The sequence below is a fragment of the Uloborus diversus genome, chromosome 1 (genome assembly GCF_026930045.1).
Source record: "Uloborus diversus isolate 005 chromosome 1, Udiv.v.3.1, whole genome shotgun sequence".
Lineage (NCBI taxonomy): Eukaryota > Metazoa > Arthropoda > Arachnida > Araneae > Uloboridae > Uloborus > Uloborus diversus.
The window spans coordinates 169776387-169802953 of NC_072731.1; the positions used below are offsets into that span (position 1 = coordinate 169776387).

Below are 26567 nucleotides of genomic sequence, written 5' to 3' on the forward strand. Positions count from 1 at the left end.
TTATTTAGTTGAACAAGTTTACAAAGATCCTTTATTGAAATTATTACAATAAAATTTACAAACAGCTAAATAAACATGTTAAATATAAATTATTTGTACCAAACATCTAAAATGATGTGCAAAAGGGTAAGGAGTTGTGACAGCATATTTCTGCACTAAGTTTAATGCAAACTAAAACACAATAACTATTAAGTATGAATTAACATTTATTTCATTGAAATTGTGACAACATATTTACACTTTCAAAGTAGTTTTAAATTACAATAACTGCAATTTGAAGCAAAAATTGCATTAGTTGCTCAAAACAAGCGTAACTGAAATGTGCAATAGAGATTCTATACACAAAATATGTATATTCATTACATACAAATACAGGGTTTGTCAGGAAAGTAATGTCATTAATTTTTACTGTGAAGTGAATACGAACCAAAGTACGCTTGGAGAAGCAAGGATCCATAAAGGAGTCAGTTTATGAAATGCACCTTTGTTTAGTCATCTCGACCATCTGGAGACAGTCCCGTCATTGGGAGGGGGGGGGGGGGATAGTACCCTCCCCTTGTTCCGAGAAATTAATATGGTTATATAAATATAGGCATTGATTTTGCTGTTATTCTGTACAACCCACATTAAACATATGCTTTATGACCCCCTTCCCGGAAACATTTGAAATGACTGGAATGTTTGGAGTGAAAAGAGAGGCATTTTCACGAGCCTTGTCCTTGTCTCCTGGGCAAACCAAGCTCAATTGGGCAAAATATTGACATCATATTTTGTGCAAAACTCGGCAAGCCCATAGTGGTCCCATGATAAAGAGAGTTTATGATGATGAGTGGTTAATGGAACGCCAAGTCTGCCATCAGCATAAGGCTGCAAAAGGATCAGCTATGGAGGTTGCTCTTTAAGGCCATGAACAACCACCACAGAAAAAAATGTGGTGAATGTGACTGAACTTTTAAACTAAGAATCGTTTAGGGAGTTCATTAAATGGCACAGACATTAAACATTCTAAAAAGTACTGTTTAAGAGATGGTGATCTAAAATGTGCAAATGCAAAAAGAGCACAAAGCTGGTGACCAGCCTCTTGGCTGATTGAAAAAAGTGTGGGTAATGCCCCAGATGCCCTGCAACCCTGATGTGGCTCCCCTCAATTTCTTTTTATTCCAGTGTTTTAAAACTTACATGAAAGGATATTTTGAGACAGTTGGCAAAGTTTTGCCTTGTCCTCAAGTTCTGAAAGCGATTATGGAAAAGGCCAACGATGGCCATTTATCGTAAAATCTCCATAGAAGAGGTTGCAGAAGGAGTCTATTTTGTACCTTTCAAATGTCATGTAAAGTTCGTATCAATATAAATATCTACCAATTGGCTGGCTGACATTACCTTCCAGACAATCCTTGTATATACGAGGGCTGTTTTTTCATCAATTTCCGATGTGGTGTAAAAATAAAACTAGTGAGAGTAATTAAATAAATTTATTATCAAAAGTTAGGTACATTATTAGTTACTTTTCAGCATAATCGCCATTTAAATTGAGGCATTTTTCATACCTGGGTACAAGTTTCTTAATACCTTCTTCATAGAAGTTTGCCGCCAGCAATTTGAGATGGGTTTTCAAGGCGTTTTTGTAGCCTAACTTGTTAGTTACGATAGTGTATAGGGCTGACCTTGAAATCTCAGGAAACTGAAAGGATAGGTCCGTAATCGTAAACCTCCGATTGCTTCTTACAGTTTGGTCAACTCGATCAACGAGGTCTTCGTTTGCGACCGACTTTCATCCTTGGCCCCCTTCATCATGAATATCACCTCGTCCATCTTTTAATTTCCTACACCAATCACGCACTGCACTGTCACTCATAAAGCTTTCACCGTATACTCGTTTCATTCTACGGTGAATCTCACACTTGGCGGGAAATTCTATCATGGTGGCCATGTTTATGTGTCGCTAGATAAACTGGTAATGGCGCCGGACGTCCGAAAACGAGTGAGGTTGAAGTGGAAGAGGTGCGCAGTTGACTGCCGCACATTACTGGCCGATGTCGCTCGCCCTGCCGTCTGGCGGCACGATCGGAAGTTGAAAACAAAACAGCCCTCTTATAACTATATATACATAAATGTAGGAATACCTCACTTAGTTTGGCTTTATACACTGCTAATCTCATTAAAGTAAGCTAATTCCAATAATAATCCTCCCCTAAAGCGATAAGTAACTTGAGTATTGAGTACTAGTATTGACTACGGATTCATTCCCTTCGAAAAGATTTTGTGCAAAATATTGTCGCCAAAACATTTCCAATAAAATTTTACTGCTAAGAAAGGAATGAGAATTTACAATCTGATTCTAGCTGTAATGAACAAAACAAACAGAAATTAGTACATTTATAAGGAAAGTAGAATATCATTAAAACAAAGAAACTTAAAAATTTTGTATAAAACACCTTGTTAACAAGGTGAAAATTTGGAAATGTTATGTGCATGAGTGCATGATGCACAACGAAAGAAGGGGGAAAAGGCTAAAAACTGGAGACATTTGGTGTGCTACTTTAGAGTAGCATTTAGCAACTGAGACTCTGCTGAACCAAATTTTTCCACATAACACAGTTAAACCAAACAAAACTAATATGTTGCAGCCAATACAAAACTTTCTTCTATGTCCTTCTTATGAATTCTGATCCCTCCCCTATGCTTGACAAGGAAGCAATATTCTCAACAAAAACAGAATCATGCACGCAAAAACTTGACGACCACCCAAATTTCTGAATTATCGCAAAAGCAAAGCAAAGAACAAAAATTAAAAGTTATTTCAAAAGCCTTGTTTGAATTAATTAAATATTTTATCTGTTAACAAACATAAGAAGGTAACAGTTAAAATTTTTAAATCACTGAGATATTATTTCTGATCATTTCCCACAATTAAAATCATGCGAAATATACAGACGACAGTCTATTACGATTTGTCTTTCTTCTTCTTACATTAATAAAGCTATTCTTATATGCACAAAAAAAAATTAAGCCCCCTTCGAAGCGATTGGCGCCAAAATTGAATCATCGCCCGTTTACATATAGGTTCACATGTATTCCAAACTTAATCCAGAACCTAGCATTCTTTCTTGAGATATAGCACTCGTAATTAAAAACAAAGAAGGTTTGATTGTACCACCCCCTTTTCAGCTATTGACGCCAAAATAGAATCAGTCTTGTGCTCTCTAAGGGCTAATTGTCGATAAATTTTTATTTGATTCTGTTTATTATTTCTTGAAAAATAGCAGTCACAAGTGTCGACAATAAACGTTCGATAGCTCAACCCTCGTTTGAGCTATTGACACTGAAATTGAATCAGCACCTGTATCTGTTAAGGACAACATATGGACCAAATTTTGTTTTATTCTACCAGTTACTTCCTGGGGAATAGCAGGCACGCCTAACTCAAGAAACGTTCCACTGCTCTACCCTCCTTGGAAGAATTCGCGCCAAAAACTACTCGGCACAAATTCACATAGGGGCACGTATGTGTACCAACTTTTGTTTGATTTCATGTGGTAGTTTTTGCTGTAGAGAGGCTATAAAAAAAAACGGTCACACACATACAGATAGACATTTGCCAAAAATGGTCGAAATGGACTCAGCAAACCTCAAAATGTACAAATCTGTTAAAATTCGAAAATTTGCACGAAACCAAAACTTTCTTCTATATATTCGATATCGAAGAAAGTAAAAAAATGCTTGGTACATAGTATTTCTTCCAAAAATAAAAAACTTTTGGTAACTTTAATTTGAATTAACAATGTAGTGACTCATTTTTAATACCATATGTGATTTATTTATTAACTGTTATGTAATTAACTAGACACATTGAAGTCGTTTTCTATTAAGTGATTCAATCTAACAAAAAAGAATAAAAATCCTATACTTTTCTGAATTTTAATACTATTTACTGACTTCAAAACAGTGTAATAATAAAAAGAGATAATTTTGTGTATTCATTATTATAAAACATAAATACTCATTCACAGAAAAGTTGTTTTGAAGAAGTATTAGCAGCACCCAAATGAATGTTATGACTCTTTGGAACCTAAGCATAGCCAAAACAATTCTGTTCAACTGAAAAGGTAGGGGGATGAGTTGACAGTATTAAGTGAGGTATTTCTGTACACATTCATATTATATACATGAATTAAATAATTAACTTTTACTGTCAAGTAACATTGTATTTTGATATGTACAGACACAAATATACACATACACAATGAAGTCAAATCATTCAGATGTAGGGGTATTTAGCATTTCCGGTAAAAATGCTCCAGTTCTTAAGGCTTCCATTTTATCTTCCATATCAAATAAATCATTTGTAAGCCTTTGTATTGTATTTCTTAGCTCCTACAAAGAAAAAAAAACATCTATAATTACAAGATATCGCAATATAAATCTTTCTTCATTAATTAATAAAAGTCTAATAAAACACAATTTCTCAGCTGATTAAATACTTAGTTACATGCAATAACTACAAGGCTATAACTACAGTGATGACTGTTTATAGGTTCAAGAAAGGACCAAAAAAAAAAAAAAAAAAAAGCACACAAGTGAATTTTTTAAAACGAACATATAAAACAACCCATAAAAGTAGAAAACACCTTGATAATATGCTATATGTAAATTCAAAATTATTGTATTATCAAAGCTATAAACACTGATGATTATTTGCCCTGCCCTAGTTTAGACAAGGATTCACAATTTTAAAAAGAAACAAATCAAAGTTTCCACAGACCTTGGTTGAACCATAAAGAAATATTTCATCATTTGTTGCCAAGTTTGTGAATTTTCAAAATATCATTACTTTTTGTTGCAAATGTTACTGTTTTTAATTCCCCAGATTCCAATTTAAAAAAGAAAATAATTTCATGAAAATTGTACTTCTGTTTTTGAAAAGCACTTTAATGATCTTAGTTAAGTATTTCCCTTCAAATACCAATCAAGTTGTTTTGTAAAAGAAAGAAAAATAAACGAAAAGAAGGTAAAGTAGAACCTTATTTATCCGGACTAACTTGGACCAAAGGCAATCCAGATAAACAAAAATCTGTATAATTGAAGCAGTATGGAAACACGGGTAAGACTGTTTGGAATGGAAAAAATACTCAGTTTACTGACCAAAATTTATGAAATCCTGACCAATACTGACTAAATATTGACTAAAATTTAAAAACTTTGGCGTAACAAACTAGTATGTTGTAGCCATCACGAAACTTTCTTCTATATCTTTCTTATAATTCTGATCCCCCCCCCCCAAATGCTTAACGAGGAAGCAATATTCCCAACAAAAACAAAATTACACATGCAAAAATTTGATGACATCCCAATTCCTGATTTATCTCAAAAGCAAACAATGGAAATTGAAAATTATTTTAAAAGCCTTGCTTAAAATAATTACAAACATTTATTTGATAACAAACACAAGATGGCAATAGTCAAAAATTTTAAATCATTGAGATAATATTTTCGATGATTTCCATGCAATCACGAGATATATGCAGACGACAGTCCATTACGATTTATCTTTCTTATTGTTGTAATTGTAAAGCTATTTTTATTCACACAAATTAAAAAAAAATCAGCCCCCCATGGAGCGATTGGCTGCCAAAATTGAACCAACGCCTGCTACATATGGATTTATATTTATTCTAAATTTTATCCAGAACGTAGCATTACTTCTTGAGATATGGCACTCACAATGAAAAAAAAGAACGTTCGATTGCGCCACCCCCTTTTCATTTGCTGACGCTAAAATAGAATCATTTCTCATACCCTCTAAGGGCTACTTGTTGTTTTTGTTTGATTACGTTCATTATTTCTTGAGATATAGCAGTCACAATTGATGACAAAAAACGTTCTATAGCTCCACCCCCCGTTTGAGCTATTGACGCTAAAATTGAATCAGCACCTGTGCCTGTTAAGGGTAATGTATGGACCAAATTTTGTTCAATTCCACCAGTTACTTCCTGAGGAATAGCAAGCACGCATAACTCAAAAAACGTCCCATTGCTCCACTGGTTTTTCGCGCCAAGAACCAATGGGCACAAGTTCACATAGGGGCACATATGTGTACCGAATTTCTTTCGATTTCATGCAGTAGTTTTTGCTGTAGAGCGGCCACAAAAAACTGGTGCGACACACAGACACACACACAATTTGCATGAATCCAATACTTTCAAAGAATATCATAGTTAGTGAAATAGATGCTCCTTTTTTTGTAATGTGCAGCAACAAGATGCAAAGCTTTTTTGGTACAAATTTTGATTGAAAGTTGTGAGTTGAAGCCCTATATTTACTGAATAATGAATAAAACTTTTTTTGAAACTAGGAAAATAAATTAAAAGATCTTGTAACTGGTCAAAATATTATTAAATGATTAAGAGCAGTGAGGAATCCACATTTCACCAGGAATTCATTTTTTTTCTTTGAAAACTCGCTGGAAAACAACTTTAAGGAAAATTCTGATGTCAGGAAATATTAAGTGAAAAAAAAACTACAAATTGTACGTTTAACCCTGTTAATTTTTAGTTTAAAAATATTTTAGTGAAACCCATAAGACATTTGGAAGATTATATTCAGTAAATTAAAATTGTATTTCATGTATTTCTGTTTTATCCCTGGCTAGTGGGCGGTAATTTACCGAATATACCATGACTTGCCTTCAGTCCTCGAGTTGAACTGAACCATTGCTTCGGTCACTTGTCTGGTCAGCGCTAATTCCATATTAGCTACCTGTTTGTTTGGCACTCTTGGCTACCTTAAGAGGTTTTCCATCTCCAGCTCAGTCACTTTCCTATGCCGGGCTGATGAGTGCTAATAAGCACGAAACAGCAGTCCTCGGCTGGAAATGACTGAGCTGGCGGTGTATTTCATGTATTTAGAAGATTGTTTTATTTACCAGTTAGTAAATATTTTTTTAAGTACAGAAACTAAGGTCATTTTTACTGCAACAACTTATAATGAAAGTTAAAGGCAGCAAATAAAGATAACAATTTAAACATTTTTTCTTTCTCACCTCGAAATTTTACACAAATGTAGTTGTCAAGTATACCTTGTTGCTTTGATATTATCTTCATCTTACTTTACACTTTGAAATTTTTCTAAGAGATTTTTTCAATGATGATAAAATGCAGAGTATTATAAGAACGTAAAGCATAATTAATGGTTGTATAAATTTAAAGATTAAAACATCCAAGTTCATTACATATACCCATTAAAACATCCAAGATTAAAACATCCAAGCTCTTATGCAGTGAAAACAGATCATATATATTCTAGTAAATATGCAAAATAATTGGAAAATACTAGTTTATTTTCACAGACATTAGTATATACGCATTACACATATGCATAATACTTTGTAAACTATTGTGGGTGTGAGCAATGGACTGTAGTGGTTAAAAAACACAGTAATGTTTCTATGATACTCGAGTTTTACTTTTATTAAATATGTAAAGCAATTTATTTAATAAGTTTCGAAAATTACTCTTGCATTCTATACTTAAAGAGAAAGTATCAGGGGGTAAAACTGCTTGTAAGATCAAAACTTTCTGACACTAACTAAATAGTAACAAACATTTTAAAATACTGACTAACTTCAGAATAATCAGCGATATTATGCGTTGTAAAATGGATGCTTGTTTTATTTGTAACTAGTGTTACCCACACAGCTTTGCCCGTAGTAGAAAAGTAAAAAATCATTTCGTTTGCCTGTATATTTACAAAAAATGGATGGTGAATTTCTTGCCAATTTGCTCGCCCATGTTACGGTTCCATGTTATGATAATTTGGTCATTTACTTGTCCACGTTATGATAACTTGTTCGATAAAATGTTCTTAAAACTGGAATAGAAAAAGAACAAAATCGAATTTTCGAAAAATTGCTTCGAGGTGCACACTCCCATGCTACAAACTAATTTTGTACCAAATTTCATGAAAATCGGCCGAACGTTCTAGGCGCTCTGCGCGTCACAGAGATCCTGACAGACAGAGATTCAGATATCCAAACAGAGAGACTTTCAGCTCTATTATTATCTAGTGGCACATGCAGGGCTTTGCCTGTAGTAGAAAATTAAAAGGTCATTTGGTTCGCCTGTATACTAACAAATAATGGAGGATGAATTTCTCGCCTATTGGCTATGTTAAATGGCTCGTCCATGTTACGGTTCCACGTTATGATGATTTCATAATTTACTATTCCACGTTGTGATCATTTGCTCGGAAAAAGTTTCTTAAAATAAGAATATAAAAAGAACAAAATCGAATTTTCAAAAAATCGCTTCGAGGTGCACACCCCCATGTTACAAACTAACTTTGTGCCAAATTTTATGAAAATCGGCCGAACGGTCTAGGTGCTATGCGTGTCACAGACATCCTACAGACAGACTTTGTGCTTTATCTTCTTTACTAATACTAAAGCTGAAAGTCTCTCTGTCCAGAGGATGTCTGGATGTCTGTCTGGATCTCTGTGACGCGCATAGCGCCTAGACCGTTCGGCCGATTTTCATGAAATTTGGCGCAAAGTTAGTTTGCAGCATGGGGGTGTGCACCTTGAAGAGATTTTTCGAAAATTCGATGTGTTTCTTTTTCTATTCCAATTTTAAGAACAAAACTATCATAAGATGGATAATTAAATTCCAAAATTATCATAACGTGGAACCGTAACAGGGGTAAAAGCCAATTGGCGAGAAAATTCACCATACATTATTTGTAAATATACAGGCGAACCAAAAGACTTTTTAATTTTTCTATTACGGGCAAAGCCGTGCGGGTACCACTAGTTATTAGTAAAGATAAAGATGTATGGCGATGCCTAATTTGTAATATAAACCTAAAATAAAATTTTGACTAAAGACTGAAAGTTTACATAATTCCTATGATATGATGAAAATTTAAAAATAATAATAACAAAAAATAAATAAAATAAAAATTTAAAAAAAACTATAAACATACGCTTACTTTGTAAATATTTGCAATAAAAAATTACTTTTGGCACAGTTTTAAATAAAGTATTTAAATCAGCATTAATGTTTAAAAAATTTAAATTTCTCAAAAATACCCTTAAAACAGACAAATTTGAGAAATATTTTTATATGTCAAGCTATCTTTAAATAAGTTTGTTCAAAATTAATCTCCCTTTTAGTTCAAGATCTTTCTTACAATTTTCGCATAGGTTCTTATGTTTCATTTTTGAACCATTGGGTGGGGGGGGGGGGAGTGAATGATCTCCAATTCAACAAGATTTTTTCAACAAAAAATGGTTTCCCCCAACAGTGGGAGGGGGGGGGGGTCGATCCAACAGAAAAAGGCACATATTTCTTCAATTTAATACCTCACTTTCAAAATATTTATTTTGCAGTATTCATTAACACTGAGTTACTTATTTGACAGTTATTTCTTTTTAAGAATTCTTTTACAACAGACTAAGCAGAAATTTATTCTTTCTTTAAAATATTTGTATAAAGTAAACTAAAAAGAAGCTAACAGCAAATTATTCTTATAAAATAATGCAAACTTTACCAGGTTGAGAAAATTAGGTTGCCGTATTGGCAATGTCTCACTTTTTTGGCATTTTATAAAGTTTATACGGAAAACAGGAAAAATACCACTTCTGATATTTCTTAAAATGAATTCTTCGGCAAATTTGCAAAAAAGTAGACTTTACTGACTAAATTTGGAAAAAACTGACAAATACTGATTAAGATGAAGAATACTGACTTGTACTGACCAGTTTTATGCCCGGTGGAAAATAAGAAGGCAAACAACTTTCAGAGTAAAAACAATTGCTTGGAAAATTTAATAGATTGTTTCACATAATCCACTTTCTTATTTATATTATTCAATCAAGCACTTTATCGTTCAGTTGCGGTGGTGTCGGACTGATGCTCGAAGTACACCACGGTGTTTGTTAGAATACTATACTGTAATCTGTTGTGCCATGTATGCACGAGTTTTACTTTCAATAAAGATAAAAAGGAAAGGCTTGGCACACTCATAGTTCTGTTACCATAATTTAAAATTATTATTTGTGTGAATATAAAACTGTTTTAATAATCTACAAATCTGATCCGGATTATTGGAGTTCCGGATAAACAGGAGCCAACTAAAAGAAATTCTACTATACTTTTATGTGTTTATTTTTACTTTTTAGCTTAAAAGTGATTGAATGAAATTGCTTGCTTACATACATTTTACTTCAAATTAAAATTAGACTGTTATATTTTTAATAATATCAATGTCCACTAGCAGCAACTTATGTTTTTTTCAACGAAGAAGGGGAGGCAGGAATTGATGTCAGTCAATCTCTAGAGAGAGACTATGGGCCCAAAAAGGTTGAGAAAAACTGCAGTAGATGGTTTGTTCCCTCCTATTTTTTTGTAAAGAAGCCTAAATTTATAGATCCCGACCTAATTTTAAGAATCTCTTAAAAATTTCAAACTTGAACTTAAAAAAAAAATACTAGTGCTTAGTTTAGGTTTAATATCAATTTTGCAGTTGAGCTATAATGCATAAGAAACTTATTATTTTAGATAGTACAAAAATTTTTAAGTTATTTATATCAACACACACACACAGAAAAAAAAGAAAGAAAAAAGATCAGCTATTTTTAACCTTTAATTTTATACCATGATAAAAATAAAAGGTAAGAATTGCTCACATATTTTAAGAAGTTGATGTTATTTGACATCAACAAATGGGAGCAAGCATTTGTAATAATTGATGCAAAGCATTCATCGGAATACAAGAATAAATGTGAAAAAAAGTGTTTGGAACATTTTTTTAAAAAATAAAATAGAATTACTCATTTTTACACCACAAGATGCACCTAGTAGTGAAAATAAGTTTAAACTTAACCAAACGGTAAATGTAAAAAATGAAAAGGGATAGAAAATTATAAAAGCATTACATACAATACAAATGAAAAATTTCGATTTCCTACACGAAGCAAAGTATATAAAACTACCTTCATACCCATAAAAACTAGAATTCAAACTTTTTAATAATAACAAATGTATTCATATATTTTCAATTTATTACTTGAACCAGAAGTTGAGACTTGATGAGTTGTTGAGAGATAGTATGGATTTCTTTGCTAGCAGATTCATATGGTTGAGTTACTAATTCTACAATATTTTTTCGTAAACCCTGGTTTTTCTCTCCTAAAAAAAATTAAGACAATTATTTAGCTTATCTATCCTTGAAAGTAACACAAAAAATAGCATGATGAAAGCACAGAAAATTTTTTGCATTCTAAAGATATTATTTTAAGATTGAAGAACACTACACTAAATTAAAAACCTTTAGAATTTAAACACTTTTTAAAAAAGATAATACATTTAACATTACAGATAAATGTATACACATAATCAGTTGTTTACAAGGATACCCTTTTTAACAATGCATCTGTTATGCCTTCACTATATCCAGGGCCGGATTTGGAAGTGTGGAGGTCCCGAGGCAACGAAGGAGTGGAGGCAACGAAGGGAACCAGGGTTCGAAAAGATCATCAAGTTTTCGAAAATATCTGATACTTTGATATATATCCGAATATTTTGTTATACATATGTATATATCCGATATTTTTGATCCGTGAAAGTAAGGATATTTTGTAAAAATTATATTGTGGGGGCCCCTTTGTTGTGGAGGCCCAGGGGCAGTAGTCCCGCCTGCCCTCCCCTAAATCCGGCCCTGAATATATCATTGGTCCCACCAGGTCCTCATTGAAACTAACATTATTCTTACACCATCTCATTTTTGACGTCAGTTAAAAAGGTAACTGTAGTTTCCTAACTTTATTTTCCACTGTGATTTCAGTTCACATTTTATTGGCATTCTAGTACAATTGATGCAGTGAGAAGCAAGGGATGTAAGTGGTATTTGAGTTAAACATGTGCAAAGTATAAACCTTAGGTAGGGTTTCATTGAAACATTTTCTTAAATTATGGTGTTAACGCCTTTCAGGAGGGCTACTATGGCCATCTCTTGCCCCAAAACAGACGATTCTCCTTCTATATTACCACATTTTCAACATAAGCACTTACACCTCCTTGCTTCTACGTGCTCCAATTCCAAGAACTAAAGTTGAATGAACGTCATGAGTGCTCTCGAATTGTCACCTGTGTCCCACCACCAGCAGTTGCAACAAGGATTTGAGTGGGTTTATCGGTAAACTACTCTGCCCGACGTCAGTTTCCTACATATCAACAAAGTTTAGCTAGAAAATTTAATTTCTCAGCAACATTTAAGGACATTTAAGACTGGATGACATTTAGGAAACTATAACTTTATATTTCTGATTAATCTTCATAGTTTGTATTTACAGCAGGGTTGGCTTTCTGCTGGCAGAAACTGGTTATAACCGGTAGAAACCGGCAGAAACAGGCAAAAACTTAAAAGCGTCTTTAATAACTCAAGTAATTACTAAATGATATTCGTTTGAGTAAACTAAAAAATTAAGTTCATTTCATCATTGTAAAAAAAAAAATCCTATTCTAGTGCCTTTAATTTAGTTCAGAAAGGAAACTTATCAATTGCAGATGCTTGTAACATTTGGATTTAAATCTAAGAAAGGACGAAAAATCATATGGGTGCTTAGGAAAGAGGAGTGACATTCAGAACTAAACAGGCATTACTGATTGTAATTTGCTCACTTATATGCTTCATCTAAATTGCTTGTGATTAAAATTATCATGTGCTTCAAAAAGAAAGTGCTAGAATTTTACTTGCCAATATAAACCTAGATTTTGTACCTAATGTCATATCTTTGCAAAACAAATTGCCCAGACTTCTTGAAATTTATTTTTCCAGTCAAAGATTCACTATCCCCAGTTACTACATGGTGGACCAGCATAAAAAATGTGTATGTATACAATAGACAAAAGTTTTATGGACATTGCTTGTTCCTTGATGCATTGCCTGCTAGCTCTTCCGTTGCAAGAATATTCTTCAGTTTCTCATTTGTGTACATTAAATCGAGAAACTATTTAGATTTTTGAAATCACCTTTTCAAAGAGGCAACAGCGGGGTCCAAAAAATGTAACATTTGATTTTTAATTGTTATATTATTGTAATTAAATTGTACTTTGGTTAAAAATTAATTATCTTTCCATGCATTTTCTATTGTATGTCAATAATTAATTTTTTTGTCATTTTGTGAGTTTTAACCAGCGTCTGCCGCAAATGTAGCAGAAAGCGGTTTTTGCTATGCCAGTTTTAACCGGTTTCTACCAGTGGTATTAACCGCTTCGGCAAAAACTTGCCAACCCTGATTTACAGCATTCAGTATTGTTTAATATAACACTTGCAACGCTTAAATTTGTGATTTACCATGAAAAGTGTTCATTAAACTGACAGTTCTTAAAAGGGAAGAGCATTGCTTCAATAAAAGGCAATTCGGGACCGGTAAGCTGTTTTCAAAATCATGAGTGTTTTAAGTTAAGAGGTTTGGGAAATGGAGTGGCTACTGTATTTTAATTTTACTTGTAAAAAACATTATAAGATTATAAGATTTACTTACTAAGTTTCTTATGAAGCAACCTAAAAAAACAAAAATGAATAAATTACTCAAATGTACAAAACATATTTTACAAATGCAGAATCAGATACTTTTACTTAAAGAAATACTGAAGTAGCAAGTAAAACCAAGTAAAACCAACCTCCAGGTATTTTGAAAACCTACTCCCATCATTATTGAAAAGAAAATCTCAGAAAGTTAAGCATATCTTAGGAGTTCACATTTGAGGCAGTGAGAAGCAAAGGGATGTAAGTGGACATTTTCAAGTTTTGAGCAAAATGCGTATAAAGGTTACGTCCTAGGTAGGCTTCCATTGATTTTTTTTCTAAATCATGTTGTACAGCAGCACCTACTAGGGCTGCTAGTACTATCTCTTGCCCCAAGACAGAGGAAGGGTTCACCTTCCATTTTTACTCCAAATTTTTAATTTTGCCACTTGCATCCCATTGCTTCTCACTACCTCATTTGTTATTTGAACCTTCTTTGGAACGCTCAGCGAAAGAGCAATGTTTCTTTTCTCATTACAAAAATGAGTAACCACCTAATTTATTTGCATAGCACTCAGAATGTGGAACATATTTCAAAAAGGCTCAACTTTATACAAAGTACCCATATATGAGTGTTTAGTTATGTTTAAGGTTTAAAATGTAAAAGAAACAAAATAACTTTCAGAACTCAGTGATTTAAATAAAGTGTCTTAAATCAGTAGTAACAATCATGTCTAAAATCACTTTAAAAAACATGATCTTTTTTCAAAAACTTTGACAGAAGTTTGAATAAACATTCCTGTGAATTTTCTATTATTTTAATAAATAACTCAAATACATTTTTGACACAAAAGAATTAGTTGATACATTTGGTTTTCTATATTTAAAGTAAAGCAAGCCCAGTGTAATAAACAACCCATTGTTAGTCACATTTTGAAATCTAAAACTTTGATTTGCTGTTTAGAATTCCAAACCTAGGTGCCGAATTCGATGACTAAAAGTTTGGATCATACAGAAGTTCTTTCCTGACTCATTGTAACTGAGACCATTGACTGACAAGAAGAAAAAAATTGGAAAACTTAATTTCAAAATAATCAAATTTGTCTTTGTAAAAAATCATCTTCTCATTTATATTTTACAGATTTTTTTTTAAAATATGCTACTAGAAGTTGTTTCTGTTTACTAAAGATTTGTTTTATAGTCCCAAATGTTTGTAATTGATTAATTAAAAGTGGCACCTACATTGTTAATTTTTGTGCCTAGAAATTAAAATTAGGCTCATCATGATGCTTAAATATAAATTCTTACTTCTAGCACTGGTATATACCCTTTGCTTCCCCCCCCCCTGAATAAATTCGAAATGACGGACCTGCCGATAGCCCTTGCTAACCATATACAGTGAAACTTCGATAACTCGAAGTTCCTATAGAAGAAAAAGAAAATGATACCACTAAAACTTAAAAAATTTATAACATGCTCAAAAAAGTGATAAAATAATGTACCAGTGATACTATATACATACATGACATAATTAACATATAATTGTAAAAATTAAAGAATTTATGTAGGTTGAAAAACAAATTTAAATTTGTATGCATAATGAACAACTTTTTAACTTACCAAAAAAGACATAGGTATCATTTTTTAAAAAAATCTGTAATCAAACATTGCTTTTGCGCGGATATTTGTTCTTTCACTAAATAATCTTCGGATACTTTTAATGCATCAAAGAGAGTCTGGAACATTCGGACGCGATTCTACAAAAACGCGCAATATATCTGCTGCTCGTTTTCCATCTTGAATCGAAGGTAATTTTATCACTGGCTCAAATACTTCTACCTCTTCATCACCAGAATCTTTTTCGCTTTTTTCCGTTATGCTTGATAAAATTTCTTCATCTGTCGGGTATTCAGTCACTAAAACTCCGTCATCAACCGACACAAAATCCATAAAATCTCTGTCGGTAGGAATGTTTATTTTATTTTGTAAAACGCTCCACTCACTTTGAAAATTTATATCGTCCATATTTTCGTCTTCTTCGTATTCATTATCTAGCTCCAAACAAGATGTATCTTTTACAAAACCAGCCTTTTTAAAACAGTTAACAATTGTCGGTTGTGTAACATCACTCCATGCTTTCCGCAGTTCCCGGAGACTGTCGAGCAGAGTAATGCACGGAACCGAATTCTCTTCCAGACACTGTAGAATTTTTGATACAACACGTTTTCTGTAGTGAAACCTTTAAATTTTTTATGATGCCCTGATCCATAGGCTGCATGATAGAAGTTGTGTTCGGAGGAAAAAATTCCGGAACTGATGTGATATACCCCACCCTTGGCGACTTTTTCCTGTTGGCGCCAAGAAAGCGTCGCCAAGAAAACGATGTATGACGACATATGTCATACATCGTTCTTAGCGATGCTTTTTTAGCACCAACAGGAAAAAATCAGATAAAAAAACATGATCAAAGCACTTCAGAACACAATATATATAAAAACATAAAAGCACAACAAAAAACATCACGAATATATGCTTCAAAAATGTACAGGGCCGGGGTTTTTTGTAAACATATTAAAATACAATGAAATAAATTATTGCATTAATTACAAGTCGAAATTAATGCATTAATTGTTTTTTCATCATTTCTCCGGGATACGAGCCCTCGGTCTCATAGTACTTTCGTAATGAGACCTCGGCTTGCCGGCCCTGCCTCGGTCTCATTACGAAAGTACTATGAGACCTCTGGCTCGCCAGGACCTCGCTCCGCTCGGTCCGTTATCCCTCCGACTGTTAATATACATTGCAGTCGGAGTATGGTCACAATTATGTATATTTATGTATATTATGCATATTCATGTGTATGTACACCCAAGGGTGGCTCCTTCCGTTCAGTGTACAATAATGACACAGTTTTAAGTGTGAAATATGCACCATTATTGAGCAGATTTATTAATAAAATTCAGCATTTTTAAGAGTACAACCGAAAGAACTTTCAATTGTTAACATAAAACTCAGTACCTAAAGGAGGCACGTTAATGTCTAAATAATTCGTGGCATCGATAAGAATTAACTTTTAGAACAAAATAACCGAACTATTTTTGTAAAATTAATTAACATACAGTAAAAATAAAGTTAAAAGCTACAAGAACCCCTCAAGGATTTGTAAAAAACAAAGAATTTCCGAAGTGAGAATTTTTATGTGAATTCTAAAATAAAGAACTTACCTTTTTATGGTATAAATCCTCACACTCAGTCCAAAACAAAACATCATCTGACAATGGCACGTTACAGATACACACCACGTTGGAGTTAACTTTTAATTAACCTTCAAGTTTGAAGAAACTGGCATTTTCTAATGTTTTTACTTCAAAACACAACTACTGAATCTAAACTAACACAAAATAAGCATTCCTGTAAGGTATATTGCACAAAACAACACGTATCTCTCCTGCGTAAAACCAAGAACCCAAGTAAACAAGTTCGAACAAGTTTGCCTTCGCATTGCCAACCGCAGGTTAGTTTCACCAGGGATGCCATGCTTAAAAATTTATCGCCTCATTGGCGAGAAAAATATTTCAATTTTGTGCAAAAAATCGGATGTCGCCAAATGGGGGGGGGGGGGGGTATATCACATCTGTACCGAAATTCCAATTTAATTTCAGTTAAGTTATTTGCCGCTGCCTTGGGATGTGCAGGGCAATTATCAATAAACATTACAATTTTTCTTCCAGCTGAGATAAATTTATTATCTATTTTTTTAAGCCAAGAATTGAACACCTCTGAAGACATCCAGGCTTTACTATTGCTTGTGTAATCGACTGGCAAAGACTTGACGCTGTTAAAGCATCTCGGCTTCTTAGCCTTACCGATAACAAGCAAAGGCAGCTTCTCCGTGCCTGACATATTGCTTGCTACCATAACAGTTATGCGTTCTTTGCTCCGCTCTCCACCCGAAAATGTGTCACCTTTTATAGTAAAAGTTTTGTCAGGGAGACATTTGAAAAAAAGTCCCGTCTCATCTGCATTAAAAATATCATTTTCATTGTACTCCATTAGAATAGTTTTTAATACTTTTTCTTTCCATTCTTCGCAAATTTTTTCATCCACTACTGCGCTTTCGCCACAAATGGTTCGGTACACAATGTTGTGTCGAGTTTTAAATTTGTCTAGCCAACCTGCGCTAGCTTCAAAATTTGAAATGCCGATATTTTTTGCGAAAGTTTCTGCTTTTTCACGTATGATTGGTCCAGATAACGGAACATTTTTCTCTCTCGCTACTAGCATCCACTTTACTAAGGCCTCTTCAAGCTCTGGATACCTTCCATCCTTAAGGCGTTTTCTTTTTGCATTAAATTTTTCGTCAGCAACCGCTTGGAGGTAGACATTCCGGTTTTTTAAAATTGTTGAAAGCGTACTTGGAGGCACACCAAACTTCAATGCAATGTCCTTCTTTTTTGCTATGCCTAAATTGACTTCTTTGATCAGCTCAACTTTTTCTTGCAAATTAAAAATTTTAAGTTTTCTCTTAGTCATTTTTTTAAGGTCTAAACTTTGAGGGATAAGCGAGACAGCCCCTCAATCACACGCTTTCTTTAACACATAAAGAAAAACAGCAAATTTAGAACGCCCTTACAGCTTTGTAGAACAAAACGCTAATTCGAGAAAGAATCCCTTCTGTCGAGACAAGTCCCCGCCCGACCTTTTTTCCCCAAAAGTGGATATTTCAGTCCTAAATGTACACCCCCCCCCCCTTTCTCTATTTTTTTCTGTCCCGGGCTCTGCAAAGTCAGAGCTTTGGTTTCCCCCTGTGCAGGTTTTTCTTTTTAAGAAAAAAAATGAAGCAAACAATACCTTTAGGAACAAAAAAGATAAAACATTTACAAGGTTACCTACAAAATATCGAATTCCTATTTATTAGATCTACTTGGTCTAGACGCCTTTTGATGCAATGCAGTGGCGCCAGCTTTTTTCTTTTTGTTCATACTAGAAGAAAAAAAACGATTTCGACTTACAGAGTTACATTAGCATGGAAAATTTGACAAGGTCAGGGGGGAAAATTCGGCTCATCGAATATTTCGACTCAACGAAATTCGGTTTATCGAAAATAATTAACATGCATTCTCCGTTCAGTTGGATGGGAATTAATAACCACTTCGGCTTGTCGAAGTTTTCGACTCATCGAAGTTCGACTTATCGAAGTTTCACTGTAACAATATTTGATATCTCTATATTTTTTTGCAATTTTCAATGGAGCAAACTAATTAATCAATCAGTTAATTCATCTCTAGTTATTCAAATTGAGGAAATAAAAGTAATTTTCAGAAATAAATGCTGTTTAAAGTGTTCATGTAACACACATGCACATGAAAGAGGTATCTTACGTATTATACTGCACAGAAGAACCTTCTCTTGTTGCATCTTTGCCGGGTAATTCGGCTGAACTCTTTCCCCAATCGCTGATGGAAAAGTCACTGGCTGAAAAGATTGTGTTGCTTTAATATGTTTTAAGAATAAAAATTTAAAATATGCTCACATATTCTATGGTACCTGATTGTGGTAAAGCATGATGAGTGTCGATTTCTTCATCCGATTCAGAAGCTTCTCCAGATATTACAATTCCATGAGGAATCCTTGAAGCAGCCTAGGTACAGTCATAGAAAAAAAAAACGAAACACTTTTAATTATTCAGCCTTTATACATGGTAGGAAGGAAAGAAAGGTGTCATCCGACTTGGTTTAAAGTCTTCTTTAAAACTTCGTAGGTAAAATTTTGATAAGGGACCATATACAAAGCAAAATGAGTACCAACTCTTGATTTTCGAATGGGAACCCCTAATTTTTGCTACATAATTATGTTTAGACCGCAAAATACAGCCAGGGTACGAAATTTCACTGCATTCCGTGCAGTAGAACAAGAGTTATTAACGAAAAACGTTTTAGGGACCGTCACCACATTGAAAACGCTTCTTTCAAGGTCACGGCTTAAACGGAATGTAAGCACTTAAAAAATCGAGATTATACAGCTCAATTCATGATTTTTTGAAGTTCTCTTTTTTTTCCGTAATTCAATACTTTTTAGCCGATTATGTAGCGGCAAAAAGCGATTTACAGTCGAAAACTTTTTTTTTTGAAAAAAAAAGTTAAAATATTTAAATATTTATTGCTTTTTGTCTATCTGGATTAATCTATGAAAGATGGATGGGGTTTGGCGGGTCCATCGTATAGATCGTTGTTTAGTAAATCGAATAATGACAAATTAAAAGTAACGGAACTTTTTGCCTTTTTTAATATGAACCTATTGGATTGCTTATATAATCATTCAGCAAATTAGCCTCATAGAAATGTAAATATGCAACCTTATAACTAGAAATATGATGTGAATATGCTTGAAAAATGTATTGCACCTATGTTGCAGGTTTATTTTGGAATGAACAGAAAGTCTTTTGATGTAAAATGGAATTGCGCGTTTTTAATTTCGCAGAACATCGGCAGAAGTTTGGGTCATCGAACACAAAAATATAAAAAATGTACCGCACTACGTTGTAAGACGCAGCATTAAATAGATTGGAGACTCGAGCGAAGCAAGGTCAATTTATTCCGTGAAAATTTGCTGTAAGTACATACAATGAACGAAGTATCAATCTAAAAAATAAAACAGAAACAGAATATAATTACCCGTTAATAAGCAAACCGTTCATACTCGAACTTTATTTGGGAAAAATTTGGTTATTTGAATTAACACAGTGGACAATCACAGTAATAGTTCTAGCGGCTTTTTTGTAATAAAAAAAGAGACTTTGTTTCAAATCCAAATTTGATGATAAAGATCATAATGCGTGGTATTATTTAAAAAGTATAACACAATCGGCGGTTTTAGTTAAACATGTAATGTCTCTTAAAAGCAATTTAGGAAAGTAATTTCCCAATGCTGTTTCTAGCAACGAGATTCGAGATGGTCCAATCCGTAATTTAAAAAGACAAAAGTTATTTTAGCTTAAACCAAGGTGAACCGAAATCTGACTTCTTGTCATTTCTCCGATTTTACAACATTACAAACAAAACTTAGCATTATTTGATTTTGTTTCGCGCACTATATACCTGCGAAAAACATTTTTTGTAATATCAGGAATCAGGATGGCGCACGTATAGCAATACTATACGCAGCATACCCGACAGGTGGATTGATCTATCCAGCCGAGACTACAATTTTTCAGACTGGAATCGAAACTAATCGTGTGAGAGGCAGAAGTCATCTTATTGAAGCTGAGAGTTCGAACAAACTGGTAGGTAAAGTAAATTTATCTGCTGTATGTTTAAGGCATCTCACTGGTGAGATAAATTTTCTTCATCCACCAGTTTGTAGGCACTCTCAGCTTCAATGACATGACACCTGCTTCAGTGTTTGGTTATAGCTAGTTCAGGGCAGTTGTGCTCATTATTAAGACTCACAGCAGCCATCGAATGGGGTAATTATATCGCAGTGAAGACGCGGGCCATATGCAGCCTTTGAAGTTGGTGCGTGTGGCCCGATGTTTGCTTTAAGATTAAGATCAGAAAGTAGGATTAATTCCAGTGTCATAAAGTTGGAGCCGAATATTTAGATATTGGATTCTGAAAAACATGCATTTAATAAGATAGGCATATAGTAGTTGATAACAATAATTTATTATAACTCTTTTTTCGTCGATATTTTTCCATGTTATTCAAAAATGAAAATAATTTGAAATTTTATCTTTTTCTTGCGAGGATGATTTTAATAGAAATACACGGACAAAATGACCGAGAAAGTAAATAGAAAAATAAGTATTTTAATTACAGTTAAGAATAGACAAATACTCAACTTAATCTAACACGCAAATTAATGTTTTGTTAAATCTTTGATGAAGTCAAAAAAAAAAAAAGTTCACAATTAGCCACAACTACTACTTTTGTGCAGAATACAGCTCAAAGCACGCGGTCCACTAATGCGACTGACATTTCCCTTCTTACATCTTAACAATTGAAAATTATTCAAACACTATACAAAAAATAATAATAATAATAATAATTTCTAAAAACCAGTAAATTTATCTAAGAGCAAATATTTTTCACCCATCTGAATACTGTTAAAGTCGAAACTTCACACTGTTGGCTATTTTTCAAGTGCTTTTTCCCGATTTTGGCAAGGCAATAATTTTTCCTTTTAGTAAATTATCACCGGAAAGAGCCATTAATTCTACACTGTCTATTGCAACATGACTAGCAAGACAATGAGGTTTTGTTGTATGTTTCTGTGAAAAAGTTGTGCATGTTAATTTTTTTGATCAATCACGATTGCTTATTGCTTTCATTTCACCGTCCCTGATGTTGTGGTTCCTTTTTCAGCTTGACCAGCACCACCGCCCACCGGCCTCTGCAGGCGCGGCTCCGAGCACTGCCTCCTGGAATCCGTTTCTCTTGGTCGATGGCGTCCATGTCCTACACACACGCGCTCATACACATACACACACACGACTTCACACTCATACACTCACACACGCCTACGTGCATACACACAGGTCTATGCACGTACACAAGCCTACTTCACTTACACACACAACTATGCACACGTAACCGTCCAGGATAAAATAAAAAATTTAAATTAATTTGAATTCTGAAATTTTGAATTCAAATTATGTTTTTCGCAATCATGAACTGGGACCCTACTCATTGGAGTTATTGTTTCTGGAAACAGCTCCTGTCCCCCCCCCCAAGCCTGCCTCTCCTCCTGGGCGGTTACGTGTGCATAGTTGTGTGTGTAAGAGTGTAGGCTTGTGTGTGTGCGTAGACCTGTGTGTATGCACGTAGGCATGTGTGAGTGTGTGTGTGTATGTGTGTAGGACATGGACGCCTCCGACCAGGAGAAGCGGATAGCTCAAGACCGGAGCAGCCGCGCCACGCCGCCTGCAGAGGACGGTGGTCGGTGGTGCTGCAGAGGCTTCTGGTCCAAGCTAAAAAAGGCACGGAACATCAAAAACAGTCAAATGAGAACAAAAAGCAATCGTGATTGCTCAAAAAAAAAAAAAAAACAAAAGTATTTTAAGTGTAGCTTTTAGTTTAAAAAGTTCTATAAAATATTCTTTTATTAGACAATGAAGTAGTGTTTCGCATTATTTAAACATTGACGTCTGAACGATATCCACAAAAAACTGACGGTTGCAATACTGTGTTGTTCTTCTGCAGAGACAGCGAAAAAATTTATACATTTAAAGAATTCATAGACGGCAACCTCTAATATAGAAAAATCACGTTATAATTGGTTTGCTTATTTTGTTGAACAATTTTTTTCTTTTTTCATGAAGAAACCAACTTTCATATTTTCTGTTTTAAAAAAGTATACGGGCCCCTAAAGTAGGAAAAAATGAATTTTTAAGCATAGCGCAAAAACTACTGAATATTTTGAGCTCAAATTTTGGATTCCTACATAAAAGCTCCTCTAGATTGTTTCTCTGTTAAAATTTAATATAGTTTCAGATCATATTTTTTTCAAAAAATATTAAAATAATTCATAAAAAAACTAAAATTACATTTTAGGTGTTGTAAATTATATACTTATTATTGGATTGATTCATATTTTGATATAAAAAAACAATCTTTGCCATGCCTAATCCAGTTTTTGTGTTATGAGTAAAAATATCAAAATACGTTTTAACATTACGAAAGGAATTTTTCAAAATTCGATTCTGAAGTAACGGCTGGATCGAATCAAACAAAACTTTGCATACAAAGTTAAAAAAGGATGCTGATTACAAGTATGTGATAAAAAAAAGGGGGTTCTCATTGAAAAATTTGAAGTTGATGCTCGTTTTAATATGAAGACGACCCCTTAACAACAATTTTTTACCATAATTATGTAGAACTTTTTATTTCTGAAACAATGACACCTTACACGTGTCTCTAGTGTTAATAGTCTTTGAATACGATCGAGTGTTTCGTTTTTTTTTTCTATGACTGTACCAAGATTCAGAATTAACACATGGATAATTATGTTCATGTTTGAGTGGAAATACAAATGTAAGTAAAATAATAATCATGAAGCTGAATAAAAATAATAAAGCAAAATTCCATTTTCTTTTATGAGTCACAAATTAAAATGCTGAATCAATGGTTTATTTTTTATTTCATTTATTTTGTTTCAACTGTGTCCAGATATCAATGATATGTTTAATATAAGACTCTAAATGCAATTCTAAAGTAATTTTATCAAAAATATTTATTTTACAAGCCATTTTTATACTTTTGATACCTTCACTTTGAGGATTGCGATCTCTTTTCATCTGCTATGGGAATTTAATTTTTGGAATTTTCAATGTTTAGTACACTTTGTTAAGAGGTAAACAAATAAAATATTTTTTTATTTTTGTAAAAATCATGGAGTTTATAAGTTTTAAACGAAATTCTGTGCTCTTTAACAGTGTCTTGGGTCAAAAAGTTAAATGCTGAACCCCTGCCTGAATTTCTTTGTTACAATTATTTTAAATACTATACATATAACATTTCTAGAAAAATTAACATAATGTAGAATGACAAATAAATATTGATACTTGAGGGGTGCCCTCCCAGGAAGCGACGCCCCCCCCCCCCCAATACTCGAAAAACACTCAAAAATGATATTCTCAACAGAAATAAGTGTCAATGATGCAGTTTGCGTCACCTCAAAATTCTAAAATTTTTTTTTTTTTTTGCAGAATTATTTGATTTTTCAAAATTAATTTTTTACAAAATTATTTGATTTTTCACAAAAAACGGACTCTGAAAAATCCTGGACAGACTCCTTCCTTATCATGCGATACTTGAAAAATACCCTGGATCTTTTTTCTGCTAACTTAAATACTAAGCCAAAAACTTGCGTCTTTAATCCACTATATTGAAACAACAGGTTCTACTGTGTTTTCTAAACCTCGACGGTTGAACGCAGAAAAGTTGGCTATTCTTAAAAAGCAATTATTCTTATTGCAGCAGAGAATTATTAGGCCATCTAAAAGTCCTTGGGCTAGTCCCATTCACTTTGCCTACCTAATAAAGATGGTACATGGTGTAATTGTGGAATGTGGATATTAGCATGCGACAAGCAAATATTTTTCCTCTCTCTTGAAAAGTAGTCAAAATGACCAAACAATGTTCACAAAACATTTTTAAAAGCAAGCTGACTATTCAGCCCACTAAAAATTTGCTTCAAATCTAATTATTTCCATTTGTATGCTTCAACATCTTTAAAAGCAACACTTGCAACAAAAAATACATGAGAATTTCCCAATTCAACAAAAATATCAATATTGAACTGAAAAGAAAAAAAACAGATAACGCTAAAGTATTACGTTTTATGAATTAAAAACGCTTTTTTTTATTATCATGCTAGCAATAAACATGGAAGAGTCGTAAAAAGCAAATTTCAATGCCCTACAATTTTCCATGTTCACACATTGCGAAGAACAATTACACTAACCACATTGATTAGCAGCAATATAGATTAAGTACTAGTCAATCAGTAAGGTGATTTGGGGGATCAGGGGGTCAATCGCACACCTGTATTTCAGAAAAATAATGTAAATATATGAATGTGAAAATGCATCTTAATTTTCAACCTATAATATGCATTGAGAAGTACTAATATGTGTTTTCCCTACAATATGTCTCTTCGTCCCCCACCGCAAGTTCATTCCTGTTAATGAAAATCAGTCTCGCCCAAAGTAATGAATAAATTATTAGATTATAAGTAAAAGTTATTCGAAGAACAAGTCCTTCGATCTAGAAAGAAAATATCGAATAAAAGTTAACACTTACAGCATAGCCAGAAGAAGGGAAAACGATTCTAACTTCATCTTGAGGCTCTGACACATTTGTATCAGATACACTTGAACCCGAAGTAACGTCGACAGAATTAGCCATAATTTTGATGGTTACAAATCAGCAATTACAAAAACGCAATCATTTTAGCACTCGCAAACTTAAAAAACGATATCTCTACCGAAACCTTGCAAAAAGCTTAATTTGAGTAAACGGCCCCCAAACAATTTTACATAAACAAAACTACTCTAAAATCACAAGATTGCTAGCGAGTCAACAATAAGCTGCAGTTACAGCTAATGACGACCGAAATATCAGCTGTTGAATATTTTGTAACGTCTGCTCCATGAACTCAACCGGTCGAGCGGTGACTAACCGCAGCGTTCTATGATCACCGGTTGCCCTACCGGTTACCATTTTTAACTGTTGATTGATTGATTAGAGAACGTGATCATAAATTGTCACGTGATCAGCTAACTGGTAGCTACCGGTCAAGGTTGTCGAGCATAAGCTAAGCTAAAAAGATAAATCTCCGCTTCAGCGTAAATTTGAAAACTTTATTTTCGTTAGGAAAAATAGAAACTATGAAAATAAAACTATGCTTTTGCCCACGATTGCTATACATACTGCAGATTGATATATAATGGTTGCGTTCGACGAGCTAGACCGAGAGCGACCGGTTAGTTAATCACGTGACAGCTAATGATCACGTGCTTCAATATACTAATCAACTGCTTAGAATGGTAACCAGTTGCTCATAGAACGCTTCGGTTAGTACCAGTTACTTACCGGTAGACCGGTGAGTTTCGTCGAACGCAACCAATAAGAGATGTTTTTTTTAATGCATCAACGAAGGACCTTTGTCGTCTGCTACGCATTTGCGTACGGTTTCGTCATAGCACCGATTAAAAGTACCTTTCGGGTAATTTCGCTTTTTGTTGAGACAATAGATCAAGTTGTAACTCAGGGAACTCGAGAGGAGGCGATTTTGTATCTAGTTTTTTGTGACAGGAAGTTTTGTTCTGGGGTTGTGTGTAGGGGAATTATATTGGAGATAGTGATTATAACAGCATTAGGTTCTGGATTAAATTTGAAGTGTACAAAGATGATAATTTTAGGTTTGAGCCCAATTTCAGAAATACTGATTTTGTTGCACTTAGGCAGAGCTTGATAGAGGTTTTTTCGTCAGGATTGGAAAATAGCGACGCAGATCAGCAGTGGACAGAATTTAAGGAAGAA

At 33.8% G+C, this 26567-nt stretch overlaps 1 protein-coding gene across 1 annotated transcript; it reads right to left on the reverse strand.

Moving 5' to 3' along the window:
- Positions 1 to 25543, reverse strand: LOC129222900 (biogenesis of lysosome-related organelles complex 1 subunit 3-like). The gene is made up of 6 exons (XM_054857465.1): positions 25326 to 25543; positions 19072 to 19165; positions 18906 to 18999; positions 13541 to 13560; positions 11062 to 11183; positions 1 to 4374 (listed from the first exon to the last, which is right to left on the reverse strand). The coding sequence occupies exons 1-6, from the start codon at positions 25428 to 25430 to the stop codon at positions 4255 to 4257; spliced, it is 555 nt and encodes a 184-aa protein (XP_054713440.1). The 5' UTR covers positions 25431 to 25543; the 3' UTR covers positions 1 to 4254.
- Between the last annotated feature and the right edge of the window lie 1024 nt (positions 25544 to 26567).